At 51.2% G+C, this 27,205-nt stretch overlaps 1 protein-coding gene across 1 annotated transcript in view; it reads right to left on the bottom strand.

The window, feature by feature from the left end:
- Window positions 1–24,232, bottom strand: part of SYNPR (synaptoporin) — a 197,628-nt gene extending 173,396 nt beyond the window's left edge. Inside the window, exons 1-2 of the mRNA XM_064156996.1 lie at window positions 24,129–24,232; window positions 23,976–24,041 (exon numbers count right to left, since the gene is read on the bottom strand). Coding sequence (XP_064013066.1) covers window positions 23,976–24,041; window positions 24,129–24,146 — 84 coding nt within the window. The 5' untranslated portion in view covers window positions 24,147–24,232. The remainder of the gene's footprint in view (window positions 1–23,975; window positions 24,042–24,128) is intronic.
- Between the last annotated feature and the right edge of the window lie 2,973 nt (window positions 24,233–27,205).

Raw genomic sequence — 27,205 nt, 5'->3', positions numbered from 1 at the left:
TGATTGGAGTGCAGAAAGTGTGACTTTCCTCCCATCCTACCCCAAAGCTCCTTTCAGCCAGGTACAGGTGACAGTAGGAACTGAGAATGGGTCCTCTCCAGGTTTAGAAAGGAGACAGAAAGACTAAAAGAGATAGTGTGGGGATTTATGAATGGCAATCATATGTGAAAGCTAAAACCTGGCAGGTTTAATGGCAAAGAAGTACATAGGCACATCTCCTGTGTGAATATCATGCACATTTGAAAAGAAAGAGATAAAAACACCCCAAATAAGGGCTCCTTTCCCTCCCCTCCACACACCTGTACAGCCTGGATGAGAGCTACATTAAAAAACAAACCCAAACGATTCAGTAAACAACTTAAGCATATACAGTCTCAGGTAAGTCCTATGTCCAGTTCTGGGCTCCTCAATTCAAGAGAGATGGTGAGGCACAGGAAGGTGTGCAGAGAAGGGCAACGAAGCTGGTGAGGGACCTGGAGCACAGCCCTGTGAGGAGAGGCTGAGGGAGCTGGGGGGGTGCAGCCTGCAGAAGAGGAGGCTCAGGGCAGAGCTCATTGCTGTCTACAACTACCTGAAGGGAGGTTGTAGCCAGGTAGGGTTGGGCTCTTCTGCCAGGTAAGCAGCAACAGAACAAGGGGACAGAGCCTCAAGTTGTGGCAGGGGAGGTCTAGGCTGAATGTTAGGAGGAAGTTGTTGTCAGAGAGAGTGATTGGCATTGGAATGGGCTGCCCAGGGAGGTGGTGGAGTCTCTGTGCCTGGAGGTGTTGAAGCAAAGCCTGGATGAGGCACTTAGTGCCATGGTCTGGTTGACTGATTAGGGCTGGGTGCTAGGTTGGGCTGGCTGAGCTTGGAGGTCTCTTCCAGGTTGGACTGGATGATTTTTGGTGGTCTCTTCCAACCTGACTGATTCTGTATTTGAAAAGAAACAGATAAAACCACCCCAAACAAGGGCTCCTTTCTCTCTTCTCCACATACCTTTACAGTCTGGATGAGAGCTAAATCAAACAGCAAACCCAAACAATTGATTAACCCACCTAAGGATATATAGTCTCAAGCCAAGTCATCCAATGTAGATTGTTTACACACACCCCCCCCCGCCCCTCTCTTCTCATATCCAGTATGCATTCAGCATGAGAGCAGCACCGAGAAACCCAAGCCTATCCCAGCCACATAGTAGGGGCTGCACTCACAGCGTTCAGATCTGAAGTGTCCAGGCCTCAAAGAGTCAACAGATGCAGAAAATAAACACAGCAAATAACATCAAAACAGTTTTCAGTGCTTTGGAACTGCTCCCTGGAGTCCAGCTTGGAGAAGGCTGAAGGGCTCCTTGCTGGAGCAAGGCTCACCAGGAAATTTTGTTGGCTTGGGCTAAAATGTCTTCAGCATCAGGCAAATGTAAATGCTGCCTTTCTTTAAATACAGTTTAGTTGCTTTAAAGCATCGTTCAAGAGGCATAAATGCCAGCCTCAAGCTCAGATGCACACAACTGGCTGTTCAAAGGAAAAGCATGGGCAACATTTTGCTCTGGGCAGAAGGATTTTGCTATTGGTTTTGCAAAACAGTTTTTTTTTTGTCCTGCAGAAGCCAGAAAGAAAGAAGAGGAAAGTCAAGGCAGGAGAATCAGAGCTGAGGCCAGGAAAACAAAGCAAGCTGGAAAATTGAGAAAATGCAAGGAAAAGGGAAGCCAGGGGGAAGGAGGCTGTGGACATGGAGTCCATCTCTGGACACAGCACTGCATCAGACTCATGTGCCCAGGTAGCCAAGAGAGGCAATGGCACTCAGGGAAGTCCTGTGTCCAGTTCTGGGCTCCTCAATTCAAGAGAGATGTTGAGGTGCTGGAAGGTGTCCAGAGAAGGGCAGCAAGGCTGGGGAGGGGCCTGGAACACAGCCCTGTGAGGAGAGGCTGAGGGAGCTGGGGGTGTGCAGCCTGCAGCAGAGGAGGCTCAGGGCAGAGCTCATTGCTGTCTGCAGCTCCCTGAAGGGAGGCTGTAGCCAGGTGGGGTTGGTCTCTTCTGCCAGGCAAGCAGCATCAGAACAAGGGCACACAGTCTCAAGTTGTGCTGTGGGAGGTCTAGGCTGGCTGTTAGGAGGAAGTTGTTGTCAGAGAGAGTGATTGGCATTGGAATGGGCTGCCCAGGGAGGTGGTGGAGTCGCTGTCCTTGGAGGTGTTGAAGCAAAGCCTGACTGGGGCACTTAGTGCCATGGTCTGGTTGACTGGATAGGGCTGGGTGCTAGGTTGGGCTGGCTGAGCTTGGAGCTCTCTTCCAACGTGGTTGATTCTATGATTCATTCTTGCTGCCAGTGCAACTAAACAGAAGTGCAGCACCAAAACATATTAAGCAACTTATTATTTTAAAACCAGTAATCTGAAGGGGACCTACAGGAAGGCTGGAGAGGGACTATTGACAAGGTCTTGTAATGACAGGACAAGGGGGAATTGGTTTAAACTGGCAGAGGGGAGATTCAAACTGAATGTTAGGAAAGAGTTCTTTGCAGTGAGGGTGGTGAGATACTGGCATAGGTTGTCCAGGGAAGTTGTGGAGCACAGAAGCACCTGCCTGGTGAAGACAGGCTGAGGGACCTGGGGCTGCTTAGCCTGAAGAAGAGAAGACTGAGAGGGGATTTAATCAATGTTTATAAATATGAGGGCTGGGAGTCAGTAGTGGAGGGGACAGGCTCTGCTCACTGCTCCCTGGGATAGGACAAGGAGCAATGGATGGAAGCTGCAGCACAGGAGGTTCCAGCTCAACACAAGAGGGAACTTCTTTACTGTAAGGGTCCCAGAGCACTGGCACAGGCTCCCCAAGGAGGTTGTGGAGTCTCAGTCTCTGAAGCCTTTCATGGCCTGTCTGGATGTGTTCCTCTGTGACCTGTGTTTGATAGGATTGTCCTGCTCTGGCTGGGGGGGTTGGACTCGATGATCTCTTTGGGTCCCTTCCAACTCCTAACATGCTATGATGCCATGATCCAATCTACACAAAAACATCTGCAGCTCTCCAGTTGACACGGCACACAGCTTGCTTTGCAGTAACCCAGAGCTGTACAAGAGGCAGAGCTTAAATCCATTCCCATTCAGATAAGTTATCTCTTCCCCTCCCCACCAGCAGCTTTTAACAGATGCATTCTGAACTTACAGCACTGGAGGGGTTTTTTCCCTTCCCAGATTTTTAATTCACTGGCATCATAAAGACCTTTAGCAATCGTCAGTGTGAAGAGCACTTTCTCCTCGGCTTGCCCTGCTCTGAGCCAGTCTGTACATTACAGCTACTTCATTACTTACATTGCATTACACAGGGGCAAATGAAGCAGCCACGCTCCTCTCTGTGGCAGATGTGCCCGGGGGCCAGCACAAGCCAGATGTTTCCCAAGGCCACACATCAGGCAGGGAGGCTGGGCTGCCTGGCTGTTTCATCCCAACTGCCCTTCAGAGAATCATAGAATCAGCCAGGTTGGAAGAGACCTCCAAGCTCAGCCAGTCCAACCTAGCACCCAGCCCTATCCATTAATCTAGATCATGGCACCAAGTGCCTCATCCAGGCTTTTCTTGAACACCTCCAGGGATGGTGACTCCACCACCTCCCTGGGCAGCCCATTCCAATGGCAAAGAATATGCTCCTTACCCTCCTGCTAGCTTCAAAGTGGGGTGAATCAGAGAAGAGGCACCCACACCAACAGGCTACACTAATTGTGGAGTGGCAATTAGCTGAACAAACACAACCCCACCGAAACAGATGATCCAGACAACCTACTTGTGGGAGGCATTCAAGTGCAAGGTCCTGCATCTGGGTCGAGGCAATCCCAAGCACAAATTCAGACTGGGCAGTGAGTGGCTGGAGAGCAGCCCTGAGGAGAGGGACTTGGGGGTGCTGCTGGACAAGAAGCTCAACAGGAGCCAGCAGTGTGCACTTGCAGCCCAGAGAGCCAAGCAGAGCCTGGGCTGCAGCAGGAGAAGTGTGGCCAGCAGGGCCAGGGAGGGGATTCTCCTCCTCTACTGCACTCTGGTGAGACCCCCACCTGGAGTACTGCATCCAGTTCTGGAGCCCCTGGGACAAGAGGGATGTGGAGATGCTGGAGTGTGTCCAGAGCAGGGCCAGGAGGATGCTCAGAGGGCTGCAGCAGCTCTGCTGTGAGCACAGACTGAAAGAGTTGGGGCTGTGCAGTCTGCAGAAGAGGAGGATCCCAGGTGACCTTCTTGTGGCCTGCCAGGATCTGAAGGGGGCTACAAAAAAGCTGGGGAGGGACTTTTTAGGCTCTCAAGGAGTGACAGGACTGGGGGGAATGGAGCAAAGATGGAGGTGGGGAGAGTCAGGCTGGATGTGAGGAGGAAGTTGTTGAGCAGGAGAGTGGTGAGAGGCTGGAATGGGCTGCCCAGGGAGGTGGTTGAGGCCCCATGGCTGGAGGTGTTTAAGGCCAGGCTGGCTGAGGCTGTGTGCAGCCTGCTCTAGGGTAGGGTGTCCCTGGCCATGACAGGGAGGTTGGAACTGGCTGATTCTTGTGGTCCCTTCCAACCCTGACTGATTTTGTGACTCTATGAAATTCTGTTGACCGACAGGAGGAACCTCTGAAGGACCAGGATGTATTTCTTCCTGCTTGTTGATGTGATGGGCTTGGCTACTTGCTCATCTGTAATCAGTGGGATACAAGACAGACTCCTCAAACCCTTATGCTTAGTCACATCTGGATATTGTTTCCAGGTCTGGCCCCCCAGTTCAAGAGGGACACACAACTGCTTGAGAGAGTCGAGCACAGAGCCACAATGATGCTGAAAAGAATGGAACATCTCTCTTAGGAGGAGAGCCTGAGGGAGCTGGGGCTGTGCTGCTTGGAGAAAAGGAGTCTGAGAGGATACCTCATTCATGTTTATAAAGAGGTAAAGGGTGAGTGGCCAGAGACTGGAGCCAGGCTCTGCTGGGTGATGCCCAATGCCAGGACAAGGGGCAGTGGGTGGAAGCTGAGGCACAGGAAGTTCCACAGAAACATGAGGAGGAATTTTTCCCTGTGAGGGTGACAGAAGACTGGCACAGGCTGCCCAGGGCAGTTGTGGAGTCTCCCTCTCTGGAGATATCAAACCCTGCCTGGATATATTCCTGTGTGTTCTGGCACAGGTGATCCTGCTCTGCAGGGCATTGGACTGGATGAGCTTTGGAGGTCTCTTGTGGGTGGAAGATACATGTCCTGGCTTGCCCAGGCATGATCCCATCATCCCCTTCCCTCTGCTGGGGCGAGGGAAGCAGAGTGCATGGAGAAGACATGACTTGCCCCAAATAAGGGAAAGCAAGCTCCTGGCTTCACCCAACATGGTCAGGTTTGGCAAAGTGCCATTCTGATTGGTGAATCTCCGTGGCCAAAGGGGACATCATATTCAGGCAATCAATAAATAAGCTTTTGCCACATGGCTGCTTCACTTCTACTTTTGCCTGCTCTGCCCTGCCACTTTATGCTCTGCTTTGCCTGCAATGACTTTCAAGACGCCGACAGAACTCCCTTCAAGTGTTTTGGGGACTGTCTGATGCTATTTTGTGAGTAAATACTCAAAGCCTCTTTGTAAGAAATTCTGTTGCTAGATCCTGTTGGGCCTTCTGCCCAAGTGGACAAAGGAGCCTATCGAGTACCCTAGGGGGCAAGCAGAAACTAAGAACCTCTTCCCAGTTTTAAGCTTAATGTTTGTGTTTGCTAGTTGTTTCCTAAGTGGTGTAGATTGCCTGATCCTTGTGTGTATAAATATCCAAACCCTGCATTGCCAACACTTGTAAATAAGTCTTCTGGTGAGATTTCATAGAATCATAGAATGGATTAGGTTGGAAGGGGAAGCTCAAAGCTCAGCCAGTTCCAACCCCCTGCCACAGGCAGGGACACCTCCCACTAGAGCATGTTGCTCAAGGGCTCATCCAACTTGGCCTTGAACACCTCCCTGGGCAACCTGTGCCAGTGTCTCACTACCCTCACTGCAAAGATCTTTGACCACATTGGGTGCTTCTGTGCTCCACAACCTCCCTGGGCAACCTGTGCCAGTGTCTCACCACCCTCACTGCAAAGAACCCTTTCCTAACATCCAGTTTGAATCTCCTCTCTGCCAATTTGAACCCATTCCTCCTCATCCTGTCATTACAAGACCTTGTCAATAGTCCCTCTCCAGCCTTCCTGTAGTTCCCCTTCAGATACTGGAAGGCCACTCCAAAGTCTCTTCTCCAGGCTGAAGAGAACTCTTGCAGCCTGTCCTCATAGCAGAGCTGCTGCAGCCCTCTGAGCATCTTCATGGCCCTCCTCTGGACTCGCTCTGAGAGTTCCATGTCCTTCTTGTGCTGGGGGCTCCAGAACTGCACACAGTAACAATTTTCATAGCTTTTAACAATCTTTGCCTGGATCTCAAAGTTAATATTGATTATTTCTTTTGCATAATTTGTAACAAGGTCCCTTCCTGCCCCTGACATTCTGTGATTTCTCACGTGTGGCTACGGTCAGAGTTCCACCAGGAGTCGAGTGACAAACTGCAGGTTTAGCAACCATGACCAAGCAACACACAAAGCTTTTGCCCTGTCACTCAGCTACCATCTAACAAAACAAGACCTCGGCCAGAAAATCCCATGGGTTCTCTTGACATGTCCAAAGCAGAGCACTCCCACAGCCTGATGCCTAACTCCTGACCACTGCTTCTCCAAGACATCCCTTTCCCCCCTCCTCTCCGAGCCCTTCCCATCTGTGTTCTCTACAGATTGGCTTCAAGCGTGGTGAACAATGCAGGTGGTGAAAAGCAGACTGTGAGAAGCTCACTCTCCTTTTTGCCGGCACCTGTGCTGCTTTGGTGAGGCAGTAAGCTGCTGAAATGCCAGGAGGCCAGTCTACAGGGAACACATGAGTGCTATATGTGGCACGTTGGATCCCATCTCCCTGCGTACCACCATATGGAAGAGAATCTCAGCGGCACCAAACGTTTACCTAAACTCCATTAATGTCTTCTCCAAGCCAATATTTATAGCATACACACCAGTAGCTGCTGTCAGAGTGTGTATAAATGTTAAACTGAACTGTTAAAGAAACATAATGACAGATGTAGAGATGCTGAAGAGTGCAATCTATTCTAATTTATGATAATTTATTTCCATCATCTGGAGCCCTATTCAGAAGAGAAAGCTGAATGCATCCCAAAAGGCATCATGGGATGGAGTGTAAAAATCCCCAGGGGAAGAAAAAAGACCTCCTTTTAAACCAAGCAAGAGTACTCTTGTCCTAACACCCAGGACATGCTTAGCAATCTCTCTGTGCAGAAGTAATACAGATGTGGGGTACTCGAGGCCTGCCTCCAAGCAGCCCAGAGGTTTTACTGCCAGTTGGGAATTGCTGGGAACTGTTTGTCCCATGAGAGATGTTTGATCATTGCTGAGTCACTACTTTTGGGGGACTGAGCTGTGCAAAACACATTTATTAGCTCTGTCAGATCCTCTTCAGCTGCATCAACAACCAACACTGCATCCATGGGCGGCAAGCATAAACGAGCACATAGAACATTTCAGGTTGGAAGGGACCTTTAAAGGTCACCTAGTCCAACTCTCCTGCAGTGAACAAGGATATATTCACCTAGAGCAGGCTGCTCAGTGCCCTGCCCACGTTGGCCTTCAACCTTTCCAGGGATGGGCCATCTACCACTTCCCTAAGCAACCTGAGTCAGGGCCTCACCCCGCTCCTTGTGAGAAATATCTTCCTTGTAGCCAGGTGGGGTTGGCCTCTTCTCCCAGGCAACCAGCAATAGAACAAGAGGACAGAGTCTCAAGTTGTGCCGGGGTGGGTATAGGCTGGATGTTAGGAGGAAGTTCTTCACAGAGAGAGTGATTTGCATTGGAATGGGCTGCCCAGGGAGGTGGTGGAGGCACCGTACTTGGAGATCTTCAAGAAAAGCCTGGCTGAGGCATTCAGTGCCATGGTCTGGTTGACTGGATAGGGCTGGGTGCTAGGTTGGACTGGATGATCTTGGAGGTCTCTTTCAAACTGGTTGATTCTATGATTCTAAATCTCCTCCCTTCTAGTTTAAACCAACATCCCTTGTCCTGCTAAAAATACTGTCCCCATCTTTCTTATAGATCCCTTTTAAGTTCCAAAAAGCTGTGCCAAGGTCTCCCTCTACTCCAGGCTGAACAATCCCAAAGCTCTCAGCCTGTCCTCATAACAGAGAGGTGCCATCCCTCTGCTCATTTCTGTAGCCCTCTTCTGAATGGACTATTAATCTAAAAGCTACCTGAGTGCTGCCATGGTGACCTATATGATGGCAGAAAGAGCTTTATTTAATTGCTTATCATCACAAGCTGTGCTGGATGCATTGTGCCAGGAGACCTAAGCCCTGTCATGGTCTCCTGTTGCCGCTGTTCCGCTACAAAAATCCTGATAAAGGGATGAAAAAATAAAAGGCAGTGACAACCTTTGGTGCCTAAAGTGGAGAGTGCCATCAGGCCTCAGAGGACCACAGGCAAGGAGCTCACTGTCACAGCATCACCCCTCCCCAGGCCATGCAGTAAGCCGGTCAGAGGCAGCAGGAGGCTTTGTGCCGCACGGCACAGCCGGTATCCCCTGCATATGTCAGCCTGCCACGAAGCCAGCTCCTGCTGCCTGCCAGGGCCTCGCAATCTGGACAGGCAGAGATTCTGTGCTGGAACTGGTGTCCTCTCTGCAGAGCTGCCTGCCACGAGCAGTAGGCTGCAACGGTGGCAGTGGGAGCGCACAGCGCCTACAGAGCCAGCCCAGCGAAACAGGGGAGCTCCCCAACACAGCCTGGCAACTCTCTGCTATGTGGACTGTGAGCCTCTGTGAACTCTGAAAGGCTCCTGTCTGACCCAGAAAGGGCCAGGCATACAACAGGTCTGCTGAGAGAATTGAGTTGGTTAATAGGAACAAAGTCCCTTTCTTGGCCATGATATGAGAATCATAGAATCATAGAATCAACCAGGTTGGAAGAGACCTCCAAGATCATCCAGTCCAACCTAGCACCCAGCCCTATCCAATCAACTAGACCATGGCACTAAGTGCCTCATCCAGTCTTTTCTTGAAGACCCCCAGGGACGGTGCCTCCACCACCTCCCTGGTTGAGCCTTGAAGGCACCTTGTCACGGTCCAGAATGTTAAAGGCAGTGACAACCTTTGGTCTGTAAAGTGGAGAGTGCCATCAGGCCACAGAGGACCACAGGCAAGGAGCTCATTTTCCTACAAAGAAGGCAGAGAGCTCTTTTTCCTTGGAAAAGATGACAGGTGATGGGTACAGCTTCTTACTTCTAGAGAGATCTCAGCCAGACACTAAGGGAAAAATGTTTCACAAGAGCAATCAGCCATTGAAATAATCCCCCCAGGGAATCATGGAATCGACCAGTTTGGAAGAGACCTCCAAGCTCAGCCAGTCCAAACTAGCACCCAGCCCTATTCAGTCAACCAGACCATGGCACTAAGTGCCTCATCCAGGCTTTGCTTGAGCACCTCCAGGGATGGTGACTCCACCACCTCCCTGTGCAGCCCCAAAAAGCTCTCAAACCATAGAATAGTCTGGATTGGAAGGGATCTCCAAAGGTCATCTAATCCAACCCCCTCTTCAGTAAGCAGGCACATCCTTCACTAGATCAAGCTGCCCAGAGCCCTGTCGAGCCTCACTTTGATTATCTCCAGGAATGAGGTTTCAACTACCTTCCTGAGCAACCTGTTCCAGTTCTCCACCACTCTCATAGTAAAGAACTTGTTTCTAACATCTAACCTAAACCTTCACAGAACCACAGGATCTACTCTTCACAGGATATTAGGGGTGGGAAGGGACCAGCCTAGACCTCCCCTGACACAGTTTGAGACTGTGTCCCCTTGTTCTGTTGCTGCTTCCCTGGCAGAAGAGACCAACCCCATCTGGCTACAGCCTCCCTGCAGGGAGCTGCAGACAGCAATGAGCTCTGCCCTGAGCCTCCTCTTCTGCAGGCTGCACACCCCCAGCTCCTTCAGCCTCTCCTCACAGGGCTGTGCTCCAGGACCCTCCCCAGCCTTGCTGCCCTTCTCTGGGCACCTTCCAGCACCTCAACATCTCTCTTGAGTGGAGGAGCCCAGAACTGGACACAGCACTCAAGGTGTGGCCTGAGCAGTGCTGTCCACACACCTTTGGTCACCAGTTGGAAAAGTCAGTTTGGGAGGCGCTCAGCACTTGGCAGTGTGCAGCTTTTGCACTTTCATCCCTCCTCAGATGCATCCTGGCGTCCGCGTGCAGGACTGGAGCAGAACGCTGCCAAGACACAACAGCAGACACTCTGTATATCAGCTTGCTGAGATCAAAGGCACATAGCAGCAAAGAATTTAATTAAAATGTTCAAATTAAACAGGAAGGCATCCATTGTTTAATTTTTTGGCAGGCATGTTCTTCCAAACCAGGGCCTAATTCCACTCCAGCACACTGCCCTTGGAGATGGCAATCAGAAGAGCTCTGCCAGCTTTAGCGGCCGCTGGATTTGGCAGGGGGGAATCCCACACTTGCTCTGGCTCTAAAAAAGCACTTGGGAGAAGCTGCTCAGCTCCAAAGGACAATTACTGCAATATATGTATTCAGCCTCATTCCAGTGCCAATCTTCACCCTACTGGACTGGGCACAGTATACCCCTATGGGCATCATTCCCCCTTATGGATCTAGCTGTGTGATCCTGCCATGTTCAGCCACCACTCTCTCCATATAAAAGCTGTTTTTAACAGGGTGAAACACAGATGCAGAGCAATACTTGTGTGTGTGTGTGTGTGTGTGCAGAACAGTCCCTGCATGATTTGCAGCTGGGGTAAGCAGCTACATGGTCTTAACTTGCACTCAGATGGGGAGCTCGCCTTGCTCTCAGCACACAGCCAGAGTGAAGATTATGCTGAAAACAGCTGAAGCAAGGCTCAAGTTTGTTTTGGGAAGCCTGGCACTTTGCTCCTTGTGTAGTCCCCTTGGTTTTGGGAAGCCTGGCACTTTGCTCCTTGTGTAGTCTCCTTGGTTTTGGGAAGCCTGGCACTTTGCTCCTTGTGTAGTCTCCTTGGTTTTGGGAAGCCTGGCACTTTGCTCCTTGTGTAGTCCCCTTGGTTTTGAGAAGCCTGGCACTTTGCTCCTTGTGTAGTCTCCTTGGTTTTGGGAAGCCTGGCACTTTGCTACTGTTGTGGTATTATTTGAGGTGTCACAGAGGCTTTTTGCCTAACATTAGGAAGATCAGCAAATGCTGTATCAAACATGGGCCCCAATACAAGCACACAAAATGCAAGTGCCAAAGGATTTGAGCTTAGGCTTAGCACTTCCAGCCAAAGGTATTTGGGATTTGTATCACCTGAGAAATAACACAGGAGGGCAGAGCATTAACATCTGGCAAAGTGAAAACCAGGACAGGCAATAACAAAACTTCTGTCTGAAATCCCAAGAGACATATGAGCTGTAACTATAAACTACTTCCTATGTATCAATGATCTTGCCAAGGTTAGGCACCATTTCTTTCTGGGATCTTCTGGGAGGAATTTCATCCTCAATACTTCAAGTTCTTGAGCACTTCTAGTGAATATTTGGTCAGGAAGCAAGCTCTAGTACTTCTCATGGAATAAAGAAGAAGTTGAGAGGTCAGTAGTTTTGCAAGGCAGCCAAGTCAGATTTATTTCTGACACTGGGTCTGGGACCATACACCTCTCATCTCAAAATGTCTAACACTTCAATGAAATCCTCCTGCTCCACAGTTCTGCTCCTTCTTCCTTAGCACAGAGAAACAAGACACTACCTCCTGCTTGCACGTCTCAGTGCCTGGGATGCTTGTTGGAGTCTTCCTAGCAAAGACATCCCCACTTGGACTACTGTGTGTAGTTCTGGAACACCAATACAAGAAGGACATGGAACTGTTGGAGTCAGTCCAGAGGAGGGCCACGACCATGCTCAGAGGGCTGCAGCAGCTCTGCTATGAGGACAGGCTACAAGAGCTGAGGCTCTGCAGCCTGGAGAAGAGAAGGCTTTGAGGAGACCTTGGAGTGAATTTCCAGTATCTGAAGGGGGCTAGAGGAAGGCTGGGGAGGGACTATTGACAAGGTCTTGTAATGACAGGACAAGGAGTAATGGGTTTGAACTGGCAGAGAGGAGATTTAAACTAGATATTAGGAAGAACTTGTTTGCAGTGAGGGTGGTGAGACACTGCCACAGGTTGTCCAGGGAGGTTGTGGAGCACAGAAGCACCCAGTGTGATCAAAGATCACACTGGGTGCTTCTGTGCTCCACAACCTCCCTGGTGGTGCTCAAGGCCAAGTAGGACGATGCCTTGAGTGACCTCTTCTAGTGGGAGGTGTCACTACCTATGTCAGGGGGTTGGAACTGGCTGAGCTTTGAGGTCCCTTCCAACCTAAACCATCCAATAATTCCCCAGGAAAAGCATCATGATCCCTGAGCACTCTGAAAATACCCTCACTAAGTGCTGGTTTGCCATGGCACTGCCAGACTGGGGCTGGGACATCTGCACCAGCACTTCTTTGGCAACAGAAGCCCACAGAGCTCCCCCTGACCTTTATTTCAAGCTCCAGGCTGCAGCAATTTCTGCTCCCCACAGCGTTAGCTCTGCAGCTCCCACAGGCTCTAATTCTGACACAGCCTTTTCCCCAGATGCTAAGGCACTTTGGAAAAGGCACAGACAGAACAGACTGTTCAAAGAAACACATTTGTTTATCCTTCAGAACATCACAAAGGAAGGAAAGATAAACAATAAAGGGCAATGAGCTCATTACTTCAGCCTACCCGGGCCTCTTTGCCTGGATGGTGCACACAGCCCACTGCCTTAGGTTGGCTTCCTCTCCACAGGGAGGGCCATGACATGGCTTCATGCCACAGACAGCTGCTCTGCTGGAAAAAACCTCTCCTGAGGGACCACATCAGCCTAATCCTCTCCCAAAGCTTCTCCTCCAGCAAGCACTACAAAAATACTAATCCATGGCAGCAGCCAAGCTGACTGATCGTAGAATCCACCAGGTTGGAAGAGACCTCCAAGATCATCCAGGCCAACCTAGCACCCAGCCCTGGCCAATCAACCAGACCATGGCACTAAGTGCCCCAGCCAGGCTTGGTTTCAACACCTCCCGGCACAGTGACTCCACCACCTCCCTGGGCAGCCCATTCCAATGCCAATCACTCTCTCTGACAACAACTTCCTCCTCACATCCAGCCTAGACCTCCCCTGGCACAACTTCACACTGTGTCCCCTTCTTCTGGTGCTGACTGCCTGGGAGAAGAGATCAACCCCACGTGGCTACAGCCTCCCTTCAGGGAGCTGCAGACAGCAATGAGCTCTGCCCTGAGCCTCCTCTGCTGCAGGCTGCACACCCCCAGCTCCCTCAGCCTCTCTTCACAGGGCTCTGCTCCAGGCCCCTCCCCAGCCTTGCTGCCCTTCTCTGGGCACCTTCCAGCACCTCAACATCTCTCTTGAATGGAGGAGCCCAGAACTGGACACAGCACTCAAGGTGTGGCCTGAGCAGTGCTGAGCACAGGGGAAGAAGAACCTCCCTTGTCCTGCTGGCCACACTGCTCCTGAGCCAGCCCAGGATGCCATTGGCTCTGCTGCCCACCTAGGCACTGCTGCCTCAGCTTCAGCTACTCTCTACCAGCACCCTTAGGTCCCTCTCTGCCTGGCTGCTCTCAGCCACTCAGTCCCCAGCCAGCAGTGCTGCTTGGTGTAGTTATGGCCAAAGTGCAGAACCCTGCACTGACGACAGACCCCCCCTTGCCTAGACGTAATTCTCTCTTACTACAACCAACTTCTGTGCCTCAGGAGTTCTCACCTCACCATGCATTTCAGCTTAGATTTGGGCACTCTGCAAATGCACATAAATACTACACACACACAAACACCTTCCAGGCTCTGTACTTAGGGATTTGCCCACACCCACAGGCTGCTGCTGAAGCAACACCTAATAGTATTTGTTTATATAAAAGGTGCTTAGAGAACATTTCCTTATCTGACTGCCACCACCAAACCCTTTCAATGCCATAAGCTGTAAATACAATTATTTACCCTCCCCATCATTTTATGCAATTTAACAGTTTCCTTCAGAATGGGGAAGCAACATCAGCTCCTCTGAGGCAAGCATTCCGAAGGGAACAACTCCGCTTCCAAAGCTGAACCCAAGGAGTCTCTACAGCAGCCAGCAGACAAAAGTGTGCAAATTAAACAAAGGGAAAGCTCACAGTTTGTCTGTATTCAGTATTCCCTTGCCTTTGCCAAAACCCAAGCCAGCTGTCACCTTAGCAACTATGTCACACTTCGCAGCACATATGCCACTTGGAACAAACACCTTGGAAGCGGCACCTCCACGCTCCATGTGCCTTTCCATGATGTTCTTTGCAACACTTTGCAGACCCCCTCCACAAGCCATTAAGAGCCTCTTTGGCCAGCCAGCCAGCTGGCCAAGGGCTCTTTCCACAGTGCTTCCCAGGGCCATAACACCCCTTCACCACTCATACTGGGTGTCAAGGAGAGTGCTGTGCTTACAGAGGTGTGGCACTTCATCCTGTCACCAGATGCCAGTGTTACCTGTTTTCTGCCCACACCTTGAGTGCTGTGTCCAGTTGTGGGCCCCTGAATTCAGGAGAGATGTTGAGGTGCTGGAAGGTGTCCAGAGAAGGGCGATGAAGCTGGTGAGGGGCCTGGAATACAAACCCTATGAGGAGAGGCTGAGGGAGCCCAGAGAAGAGGAGGCTCAGGGGTGACCTCATTGCTGTCTACAACTACCTGAAGGGAGGCTGTAGCCAGGTGGGGTTGGGCTCTTCTGCCAGGCAACCACCAACAGAACAAGGGGACACAGTCTCAAGTAGTGCTGGGGGATGTCTAGGCTGGATGTTAGGAGGAAGTTGTTGTCAGAGAGAGTGATTGGCATTGGAATGGGCTGCCCAGGGAGGTGGTGGAGTCACCGTCCCTGGAGGTGTTGAAGCAAAGCCTGAATGAGGCACTTAGTGCCATGGTCTGGTTGACTGGGTGCTGGGTGACAGGGCTGGGTGCTAGGTTGGACTGGATGATCTTGGAGGTCTCTTCCAACCTGGTTGATTCTATGATTCCCCTGAGTCAGGAGAAGGTCCTGTCTCTCAGAGCAGCATGTAGACTTCAAGCAGTGACCAGGAGGTTTCCTGCCCCTCAGGGTCAGACGCAGTGCCACGAATCCAGGTTAAATGGGAGACCACAGGATCCAAATGATGAAAGAGTTTTTTATGACAAGCACCTCCAAGGCTGTCCTCCCCTGACTGCAACATTTGAGTCCAGAGATGTCAACACTCAGGGCTTTCACCCGGGGCTCCAATTATGCAGATGCTGATTTACAGGAGTGATGACTGAAACAACTCCCTCATACAAATTGTCAAGGAGACTCTAACTGTGTATGTCTAATGGCAGAAGCCTCCATCTCCATGCATCTTCTCACTAGTTTGAAAGTCAGATCATTTTTGTTCTTCTTTGCATAGAAACCTGGTTTGCATATATAATCAAATTTAGCATTAATGAGCCTCTCTCTCCTCATCTTCTATTCCTAATGCTTTGAACAGCCACCTTTGGATAATGCCAGCAGATTCTGCCATCAAGGAGCTGGCTTCCCAGGAGGGGATTTTACCACTTTCCCCTAGAGATCTCCGCAGAAGTACTTAACTCCAAAAGCCCCTTCACTCTGGAGCCCTGGATCTCAACCATGTGTGATAATCCCACATAACTCCTTGGTACCAGGTCCCACTCGAGCCTAAGAACCACAAGGATTTAAATGAACTCCCAGGTGACCTCTCAAAATTAACTCTTCCACGGACTACAAGGTGAAGCTAAGCGTAAAATGGGAGGGACTTCTCAGGGGACATCGATTTGCAACATGCTCAGGCACTGCTGACCTTTTCTCCTTCCCTGTGCCAGCACTGATGTCATTTTTAACAGCTACTTTTTGATGGGACAAGATCAGCAAAGCTCTCAGATCCCAACAGGATGTGCACACAGTTGAAGCCACACGTGAATAGCATGTGGAACACCACGGGATCACAGGACAGGCGTGGTCCTGCTCTTTCACTTGTGTTCTGGTTTTCAGTCTCTAGGGCCTCCATCCTGCTTCTGAGGCCTCAATCTAAAAGCACAGAGCTTATCAAAGCCAAAGGTTTCAGAATCACAAGACTCCCAGAAGTTAAGCCTTGGAGGCCACAAGGTAAAACACCACATGGGCACTGTTCCTGCTTCTGCTGCCTCTCCTGCCAGTCCCACTGATAGTGACATGTGGCTTGCACATCTGTCTTCAGCAAGGCTACAAAAGCTCTTCAGATCTTTCCTACTACACTCATCAGAGCCTGAAGTCTAACAGTGAAGTTATAGAATCAACCAGGTTGGAAGAGACCTCCAGGCCAACCTAGCACCCAGCCCTGGCCAAGCAAACAGACCATGGCACTAAGTGCCTCAGCCAGGCTTGGCTTCAACACCTCCAGGCACGGCGACTCCACCACCTCCCTGGGCAGCCCATTCCAATGCCAATCATTCTCTCTGACAAGAACTTCCTCCTAACATCCAGCCTAGACCTCCCCTGGCACATCTTGAGGCTGTGTCCCCTTCTTCTGTTGCAGTTGCCTGGGAGAAGAGCCCAACCCCACCTGGCTACAGCCTCCCTTCAGGTAGTTGTTATGAACACTGGCAACTGCAACCCTGCAAAGGACTCCCAAGCTCCACAAGCCTGGTGATAGACAGGTTTGCTGTTTCACATCCAGCTCATATGGGAGGCATCCAGGCCCAGGACAGCTACCACCCAGTCTCTCTTCTTCTGAGAACCTCAGAGCCTGGGGGTTAATTCTGTTCCTCTTGTGATTCTTGTCCAACTCTTCATTTCCTCAGTTGCCAGTGAGACTGGATGAGAGGTTTCTGTGCAGCTCTGCCCCCCAGTTCTTCCTCACACAAGTAACCTGTCCACCAGAGCTCCCTACCTGCAGATTACCAACACCCCAAAGTGTTCAGTAGCTCTAGGTCCAATGGCAAAGACTGCTCAGCTCTGCTCACAGGGCTTGGCTGTGATCTGTTGTTTCACTGTGGCAATTTGTGCCTGTCCAGAGCTGCACTGCATGCATTATGCTAAGCTGCCTGTAAGAAATCATCCAATTAATGACAGCTTACAGAGAAGGGTTAGTTACATGGGAATTGCCTTTCTAATATTCAAATGCCATAGAAATTGATTTAATTCTTCTCTTTCATTAACTGCCATATGTTTTATTGACCTGGCTCTACACAGAGAACACCTTTGAGGTAGTAACTGGGAGTAAGTTTTCAAGAAGAGTTCAGTACCTGCATGCCAAGGCAGGCATCACAAGAATTGGAAATACATATGTTTGTAGATGTATTTGTCTATCTCATGTATCAAGATGGATGGATCCAGCATTAAATGCAGCATCTAATTCTGGCATTGCATAAGCTACATCACCAAGCAGAAATAATACATAATAAAGCAGCTCTGCTATGAGCACAGACTGAAAGAGTTGGGGCTGTGCAGGCTGGACAAGAGGAGGCTCCCAGGTGACCTTCTTGTGGCCTTCCAGGATCTGAAGGGGCCTACAAAAAAGCTGGGGAGGGACTTTTTAGGCTCTCAGGGAGTGACAGAAGTGGGGGGAATGGAGCAAAGCTGGAGGTGGGGAGATTCAGAGTGGATGTGAGGAGGAAGTTGTTCACCATGAGAGGGGTGAGAGGCTGGACTGGGCTGCCCAGGGAGGTGGTTGAGGCCCCATTCCTGGAGGTGTTTAAGGCCAGGCTGGCTGAGGCTGTGGGCAGCCTGCTCTAGGGTAGGGTGTCCCTGGGCATGGCAGGGAGGTTGGAACTGTCCCTTCCAACCCTGACTGATTCTATGATAAACTTTTTCAATAGGACAACAAAAATCAAACCCTCAACTTTCCCAGCCTTGCACCCATGAGGAGCACTAAGCTCCAACCATCACCTCAAGTCTCTGACCTTGCTAGAGCAGAGGGCAGCCCAAAAACCCAAATAATAAACAGAAACAAGTGCAATGATGACTCTCAAGCAACTGGAAAATACACTATGCAGAGCAAACTACTAACCACATGTGCCCCACACCTTCTCCATTCTTTCTTCATTTACTTTCAGCACCCCAAGAGGTCTAGTCTTTTCTAGGGCACACTTGCAAGCATGCAGCTACTTATGTCCATTCATATGCATGCAAATATCATCCAACAAAATTGCTCCATGGGCAGATGAGCAATCAGCACAGGACAAAAGACAAATCTTTCAAGATTCAGAATCCCTTTGCCTTCCAGAGACACATCTGCTTGCAAGACAAGGACTGCTAACCCTTTCAGAATCTATACAATCAAGACAAAGTTTGCCTCTTGCCATGCTGACGACAGCCCAGGCTTTTTCCTGCCTCACCAGTCAAATCATCACACCATGAAGACATGAAAGAAACACAAGCTTAGCTTGGACCACATGCACAAAGAACCTTTCAAACCACCTTGCAAATCCTTTGTCCAGTCTCCATGTGTTGCCCAAATGCCCTGCATTGCTCCTGAAGCCTTTGGCACATGTAGGGAGATGCTCACGTGCAGTGATGACCTGCACTCATGCACAGCCCGGAGTGTATTTTTCTTTCTGCACAAAGGCAGTAATTAAAACAACTCCTCAGACACATTCAGGTTTGCTGGACATCTTAATGCCCACTTCTATATTGTCCTATCAAGAAAAGCACCTTGAAGATTGTTCCTGAAGTATAAATGAATCATAGAATCAACCAGGTTGGAAGAGACCTCCAAGATCATCCAGGCCAACCTAGCACCCAGCTCTAGCCAGTCAACCAGACCATGGCACTAAGTGCCCCAGCCAGGCTTGGCTTCAACACCTCCAGGGGCGACGACTCCACCACCTCCCTGGGCAGCCCATTCCAATGCCAATCACTCTCTCTGCCAACAACTTCCTCCTAACATCCAGCCTAGACCTCCTCTGGCACAACTTGAGACTGTGTCCCTTTCTTCTGTTGCTGCTTGCCTGGCAGAAGAGCCCAACCCCACCTGGCTACAGCCTCCCTTCAGGATCTACCCCAATACTGGAAGCAGCTTAGACAGAGCTACTTGTGTGGCCTTTGTGCCCCAAATACCAGGCTGCTGTGCCCACAGCAGCCTAGACATGGCTGCCAGCTGGTGGTGCAGCCACCATGGTGTGTGATATCTTACAGCATATTTTAGCCTACAGATAATCAACAAGACAATCGTAGCACCTCTCAACTTCAAACCAGTGGAGTCTCTGCATCTCTGCTGTTTATCACGGATTGCATGGAAAGATGTTATGGACAGCACTGTGCCTCCTGTTACTTTACACTGAAACTAGACCCACGTCAGGTTGCTTTGGGTCTGCAGTAGGTAAGTTGTTTGAGACAAATCACTGCAAGGATGCAGCAGAAGCAGTTTCAAACCTTTAAGAGGTAACTGAAAGAGTTGGGGCTGTGCAGGCTGCAGAAGAGGAGGCTCCCAGGTGGCCTTCTTGTGGCCTGCCAGGATCTGAGGGGAACCCACAAAAAAGCTGGGGAGGGACTTTTTAGGCTCTCAGGGAGTGACAGAACTGGGGGGAATGGAGCAAAGCTGGAGGCGGGGAGAGTCAAACTGGAGGTGAGGAGAAGTTGTTGAGCAGGAGAGTGGTGAGAGGCTGGAATGGGTTGCCCAGGGAGGTGGTTGAGGCCCCATCCCTGGAGGTGTATGAGGCCAGGCTGGCTGAGGCTGTGGGCAGCCTGCTCTAGGGTAGGGTGTCCCTGGGCATGGCAGGGAGGTTGGAACTGGCTGCTCCTTGTGGTCCCTTCCAACCCTGACTGATTCTATGAGGAGGTTCATATACACATCACACTAGAGGGGCAGAGTCCTGCTTTTCACTTGATTGCTTTTGTAGGCCTCCAGAGGGACAAGGACTGCAAAGCAGACTGAACACCACTGCTTGCCTTGCTCCCACCCTGCAGACCCCAGAAAAAGACATCCATAGATCCACAGGGGTGAAATTAATCCAGGGAGATGAATGAACATATTTTGTCTTTCATCTTTCCCTATTCTTTCCTGTTAGGTGCCCATACGGAAGAGGCATGTCTCAAGTGAAGTTGTAACAGTGTTTGTGACACTGCAACTGGTTGTAGTGCCACAGCAGATTATCATGAGAAATAAGCTTCAGAAGGACACCCACTTCTCATGCAAAGATCTGTGGAGTTACAGCCGAGGCAATAAAGAGGAGCAGGAACAAACACAGCTTTTAAACAGCTTTTCCCTGCCCCCATCACATGCCACGAAGCAAAAGCTGACTCAAAGCTGGAAACACCCAGGGCCTATCTTGTACAGCTGCATGTCGTTTTCCAAGCCCAGGTTTGTGATCCACACCCCCTAAGTACACAATTTATTATCAAGGTAGAGTTCAAAACATGCACAGCTCTTGCTTAACTGCTACAGGTCACCTTTGGTTCTCTTGGTTTGGGGTTGGGTTTTTTTGCTTTCTTTTAACCTTTGCTGGGTCTGAGCCAATGTTGTCTCTTAATGGCTTCTAAATGCAATTTCCTGGCTGAAAGTAAGATTATGAAGTAGATATGACATTGCTGTGAACATTCAGAAGAACCAGTTTTGTCTTAGCATCTTCTCTCTGCATGTTAGGTGACAGTTAAAGCAGAAGATTGAAGAAGGTCAGAGGAAGCCCCTGGTCCTCAAGACAAAGGTTCACATCTATGTCAGATTTCAGGCACAGTGAAACTTGAACTTCAATTTCGCAACAGTTACAGTTTCACATCTGTGAGAAACCGACAAGCACCTCAGAGTGGTCTGCAGACTTGCAAATATTGCCAGTCCTTGACAGAGGAATTTCTGCAGCACCAAAGTACACGAAGTTTACTAAGGAAGACTTGCTGACCCACGAGCCTAGCCCTGCTCAAACCACCCAAAAGACCAGAGTGCCACTTCAAGGCTGCACTGCCTGGAGCAGCTGAGGGTATTTCCAGTTTATACCATCTCCACCCTACTAGCCTTTCTAAGCAACCCACATACCTCTGCCATCTCTGCTGAAACACCACAAAGCCTCCCCCCTGAGCATAAGAGCCACCCAGCACCCCAGAGCTGCTGGGTCACCAGCTGGGCTATGAACTTTGGATCTTTGCAGATCATAGAATGATAGAGTCAGTCAGGGTTGGAAGGGACCACAAGGAGCAGCCAGTTCCAACCTCCCTGCCATGCCCAGGGACACCCTACCCTAGAGCAGGCTGCCCACAGCCTCAGCCAGCCTGGCCTGAAACACCTCCAGCCATGGGGCCTCAACCACCTCCCTGGGCAACCCAGTCCAGCCTCTCACCACTCTCCTGCTCAACAACTCACGTCCAGGCTGAACCTACCCATCTCCAGCTTTGCTGCATTCCCCCCAGTCCTGTCACTCCCTGAGAGCCTAAAAAGTCCCTCCCCAGCTTTTTTGTAGCCCCCTTGAGATACTGAAAGGCCACAAGAAGGCCACCTGGGAGCCTCCTCTGCTCCAGCCTGCACAGCCCCAACTCTTTCAGTCTGTGCTCACAGCAGAGCTGCTCCAGCCCTCCGAGCACCCCAGTGGCCCTTCTCTGGACACACTCCAGCACATCCACATCCTTCTTGTAATGGGGGCTCCAGAACTGGATGCAGTACTCCAGGTGGGGTCTCACCAGAGCGGAGTAGAGGCGCAGTCTAAGACTCGAGTAGGAGGTGTTAGGAGGTGCCATGAGTAGCACATGGGCTATAGCATACAAGCAACGGAGCAGAAATGCCATTTCCCCCCTTCTTAGATTGCAGGAAGGGCTTTGCCCATCTGTGTCCTACCTGCTTGATTTTCACACTAGAAATCCATACCTTGGCTTTCTGTGAAACATGCATTCAAACAAGGAGCCTAAGTTCTCCAAAGCCCACTCTTCTAGATGACAAATAAGCCAAAAGATGACACTGAAACCACTTGCACTTGCTTCCCTAAACTCCACAAACCCGGGGGTTAAGAGTCAGCTGCCACATCACCCACAGGACACTGGTCACACTCTCTGACAGGTGATCACTACAAAGCTCTGAAAAACTCATCAGCATTAACAAGAGCAGGTTTAATAAACCTCACTGTCAACCTGCACGTTTTGCAATCCCCCTCCCACATCATTTAACACCTGAAAGGCAACAGCTATAAATCCAGCAACTAACAGCAGCGCTTGACTGGTTCTGATCAAGTGCACCAAGGGCTGCCAGGGGTTGTGTTAGTGGCCACAAACCAGGCTGCAGCATTTGTTTGCTTTAAGTTTAAAATTATAATTAAGCTAACAGAAGAAGTTTGAGGGGGAGATGAACACTTGAGACAAGAGATAGAGCTGGAGAACAGCAGGGAAGCATGGCGAGAAGGAAATTGAGGGCAACAAGATGAAGTGGCCAGAGCTGGAATTTGGGTATTCCAAAAAGCCTTTCAAGTGTAGTAAAAACTAAGAAGTATTCCCTGCTGTGAGATACCACACACTGCCCTGTGCTTACATGCACATACATGTCAAAGGGGGAAAGAGTAAACCCTGAGACCATCTCAGATGTTAACACACTCTGCACTCTTCTCCCACTCTGCCGTATTGCCAAGGGCTGACACACCTCAGCTGTGCCAGCCCAGCTCTGTTTACATCCAGCCACACGTGCGTGTTATATATATACACAAGCAGGCCATGTGCAGACACAGCAGCCAGGAGAGCTCTAGATGGGGCTTCCAACCACCACAAAGGCTGCTTTTATATTCAGCTGTTGGAAGAAGTTACAGACCTAGGAAACTGCCAAGAGAAAAAGAGTTCCCACTTGCTGTCCCGAGGATGCCAACACACATAGGGGAGTAGTTTCCTCGAAGGGCATAGCCCGTGCCCACCAGCCCAGAGCCTTTCCTGGAGGACCTTGCTTCCCAAACACCACCAGACACAGCTTCGCTAGGCAGACAGTCAAGAGACCGCATTCCCAGCAGCTATTTGCAGTGGAAGTAGCTTTGCTCCCCATTCTTCTGCTCCATGGTACGCGCTGCACAGTAGTTGAAGCACCCCCAGACTGATGTCCGGGTCTCAATGCCTGGATGTCCTGACGTCTCCTTGAGGCAGAACAGCAGTGCCAGGTGGGTGCGCAGGAACTCTGAGCGAGGCACGCAAGGGACCCTGTCCCCTCTCTACATGCAGATCGTGCTGCTGTGGTGCCAGCTCGTTCCAAGCCTACGGCACCGCCACATCCCCCCGATGCTTCGAGGCACACAGTGAAGGCGCAGAGCTGCTGACTGCGGGCAGGGACTAGGTCCAGGGCGAGCAGCTGCCCCCAGGACGCCAAGCCCCCCAGCCGGGCAGCACCCTGCGGCCGGGCTGCGTGTGGCGGGTAAGAACGTGTGGATAAAGCGCCCGCACGCCTCTGCGCCCCCCAAAATACGCGGCTTACATAATTCCCCAGCCAGTCGGCGTTAGGGGAATGTGATTAATCCTCCATGACATGTTCTGAACTTTCCGTTCAGAGAGGCTCTCTCCTCCCGCAGACCTACTGGCGATGAATGTCATTTGACCTGCAGACTTCACTACGAATGAGCATCAGAGCAACAAACAGTGACATTGCTCCGCAAACCAATCATCCGCCTGCTTCCCCGCTCGGCCCAGAGACAAGTTAGTTAAATGTATAATGAGCAGTTCTGTCCCCGTCCCCCCCCTTGTTTGTCAAAACCCCACACCAATAATCGTTCGCATTCAGCACGGCGGGGGGGGTGGGAGGGAAAGGGGAGGCAGCAACAAACCAAGCCTCCCGCTCGCCCCGCGGCCACCTCTCTGCAGGATCAGAGTCCCCCGAGGCTCAGCTCCTCGCCCCCGTGCCCCCTGCCCCTCCGTAGCCCCCGCCGCCGTCCCGGCTCGGCTCCCACCTGTTCCGCGGCGCGCAGCGCCCTGCGCGCACTTTGGGGACAGCCCCCTCTCCTCATCCCAACCCACCACAGCCGAAGTGCTGCCCCGACACCCCCGGGACTCACCCACTCGAGCACCCTGAGGAAGGCCAGCGGCTCCTTCACCACGCGGAAAGTGCCCGCGGAGGCGAGCTGCGAGCAGAGAGAGAGAGTCAGCACCGCGCCCGCTCCGCGCCAACCCTCCCCGCGTCCCCGCATCTCTCGGATCTCTCCCCGCACCTGGTCCACCGCCTCCATGGCGCCGCAGCCCCGCGGAGCCGAGCGGAGCGGTGCGGAGCGGAGCCGCCCGCCCGCCAGCCGGGGATGCGCGGCGCTGCCCCCGCGCACGCCGGGCGGAGCAGCCGGGCGGGGCCCCGCGCCCCCCGCACCGCCCCGCGGAGCCGCCCCGCGCCCGGCGCCGCCGCTGTCTGCCCCCTCGCCGGCAGTCCGCCACTTTTTGAATCAGTGGCAATTCGGGGGGGTGGCGTTTGAATGATTCTTTTATTTGGGGCCGGGAAGGGAAAGTTAACACCAATCTGAGGGGGACCCCAAGTGCCTCCCTCCGCGCCTGCAGCGCTCCCGCGGGAGCGGGGCTGGCACCGCGTCCCGCTCTCCCCGCTCGCTGCCCCCCGCGGCAGCTCCCTCCTGCTTTCCCAGCAGTTCCTTGACAGCAGAGCAGCCTTCCCTCTCTTGCTGTTGTCCTGGCCTCGTTTCCCAGCGTGGCCTTAATAATTACAGCCCATCCTAGGCGGCACAGTGTGGCAGGAACAGCGATTCCCTCTGCCCCCCCGCGCCCGTGCTGCCCTTGCTCTGCTTGCTGACTGCTTCCATTTCTTTACGGCATTGTAACATCACCGTTAGGGTTTTGCGGTGGAGCCGGGTCCTGCCCCAGAAAAGGTTGGGGAAAGCACTGAGGGCTTTATCCACCACCCTATTTCAGCCCCCATACTGCAAACAGTCGCATACTCAACTTAGCTGCCACCCTGACAACCGGTTGTGGCCACCAGCAGGACACCGGCGCTCAAATAGGATTGGGGCCTTAAGTAGGTCAGAGGCAGCAATATCTGTGTAAGAAAAAATACCTGAGCTTTTATGCCCTGTAAGGAATCAGCCAGCTGCAAAAGTTTAATAAGTCAATTAGCTTTGCTCAGATTAAAGCTCTGTTGAAACAAAAGCCAGAAAATCCAGATGAATTCTTGGAGTAAACAAGAGGCATTGGGGGGTGAGGGGGGAAATACACTGAGGCTCAGGGGGGACCTCATTGCTGTCTACAACTACCTGAAGGGAGGCTGTAGCCAGGTGGGGTTGGGCTCTTCTGCCAGGCGACCAGCAAGAGAACAAGGGGATACAGCCTCAAGTTGTGCCAGGGGAGGTCTAGGCTGGATGTTAGGAGGAAGTTGTTGGCAGAGAGAGTGATTGGCATTGGAATGGGCTGCCCAGGGAGGTGGTGGAGTCACTGTGCCTGGAGGTGTTGAAGCCAAGCCTGGATGAGGCACTTAGTGCCATGGTCTAATTGGCTGACTAGGGCTGGGTGCTAGGTTGGCCTGGATGATCTCGGAGGTCTCTTCCAACCTGCTTGATTCTATGATTCTATGATTCTATGATTAGAATCTGAGGCAGAGCATTTTATCATAGTATCATATCATATCATAGTATCATCAGGGTTGGAAGAGACCTCACAGATCATCGAGTCCAACCCTTTACCACAGAGCTCAAGGCCAGACCATGGCACCAAGTGCCACGTCCAACCTTGCCTTAAAGTGCCCCAGGGACGGCAACTCCACCACCTCCCCGGGCAGCCCATTCCAGTGTCCAATGACTCTCTCAGTGAAGAACTTTCTCCTCACCTCGAGCCTAAACCTCCCCTGGCACAGCCTAAGGCCAGAGATCTGCACCAAAGCCCCTCACCCCAAACCCCCAGCTGAAGTTTGTGATGCCAGTAGGACTGGAGCTTTTCTTCTTCTGCAGTTTTATTTTAATGAATCTTTGTTTTTTCACCCTATCATAACCAGCTTTGAGGTCAGATTTACATTTAGATCTCGTTGTTTTTTCCCCCGAGACAATCCTGAACACTCATATTTTGTGCCCTCCTTTATTTTTTTTTTTCTTTTGTCCTGTTTGAGGTGGGGGAGGAATTAAAAATGGAGAAATCCCTCCTGACAAAATGTTAATGGAGTTCGGATTTATTTATTTATTTAAATCACCTCCAGGAAATATAAATCCCTTCTGAGCAATTCTAGTAACTGCCTGCTGGTGGCCCAGTGCGGTGTAAGGTAGAATCCCCTCCTCTGCAAAGACACAAACACAGAGCAGCCCTAAAGCTCCAAAAGGCAGAAGCTGGCAGGGACACAGTTTCCCTCCTGGCCTTCAGCCAGGATTTCACCAACCGGTGCAGAGCTGCAGGGTGAGGTCACTGCGAGCTACTTGCCTTCAGCTTTTAGCCCTGAAGACAAAATCAGTTTGGTCCCCAGGAAGTGCTCCCTCCTGCAGACATCCTGAAGACAAAATCAGTGTGGTCCCCAGTAACCATGCTGCCTCCTGCAGACATCTCCCGCTTTGGCATCTGATATCAGCTTCAACTGGTTTACACCAGCACAGGTTGTGCTGGATGTTAGGAGGAAGTTGTTGGCAGAGAGAGTGATTGGCATTGGAATGGGCTGCCCAGGGAGGTGGTGGAGTCGCCGTCCCTGGGGGCTGTGATGGTTTGGGTGTTACCTGCCCCTCCCCCCCCACTTAAGAACATCACCCAGACTAGACTCAGCCACTGGAAATTTAAGAACAAAGCTTTATACTCACAGCTTAGCACAAGATACAAGCAGAGATTTACAATCTGTGGAGCTACAATCAGAAATAGACAAGTTAAAAAGGTAATACAGAAACACAGCAGCCCTCCCAGAAACCTGAGTCCCCAGGAGGGGCTCCCAACCACCCTTCCAACTCCTTTCCACCCCTCTACCTTATCCCAGACTTTGCCTTACGTTCAAGGTGAGTTTGGAGTCGTGGCCAGAGGAATTAGGGACCAGAAAGATTATCAGGTTAGACAGAGAAGGGAGACAGCCAAGAGCAACTTTGTTATCTGTGTTCCTGTTCTTGTTTTCATACATCTCAGCAAACCTATGAATGAAGCAGACATCACCACTGTTTGTTTCCTTTTCACAGCCTATAATCTGATTCCTCTCACTAAAATATCCCAGCTAGGCTTTAACTAGCACAAAGGTGTTCAAAAAAAGACTGGGGGAGGCACTTAGTGTTGTGGTCTGGTTGATTGGACAGGGCTGGGAGCTAGGTTGGACTGCATGAGCTTGGAGGTCTCTTCC

The sequence above is a fragment of the Pogoniulus pusillus genome, chromosome 16, assembly GCF_015220805.1.
Source record: "Pogoniulus pusillus isolate bPogPus1 chromosome 16, bPogPus1.pri, whole genome shotgun sequence".
Taxonomy (NCBI): Eukaryota; Metazoa; Chordata; class Aves; order Piciformes; family Lybiidae; genus Pogoniulus; species Pogoniulus pusillus.
The sequence above is the reverse complement of the archived record's forward strand: the minus strand, read 5'-3'. Positions and strand labels throughout refer to the sequence as shown.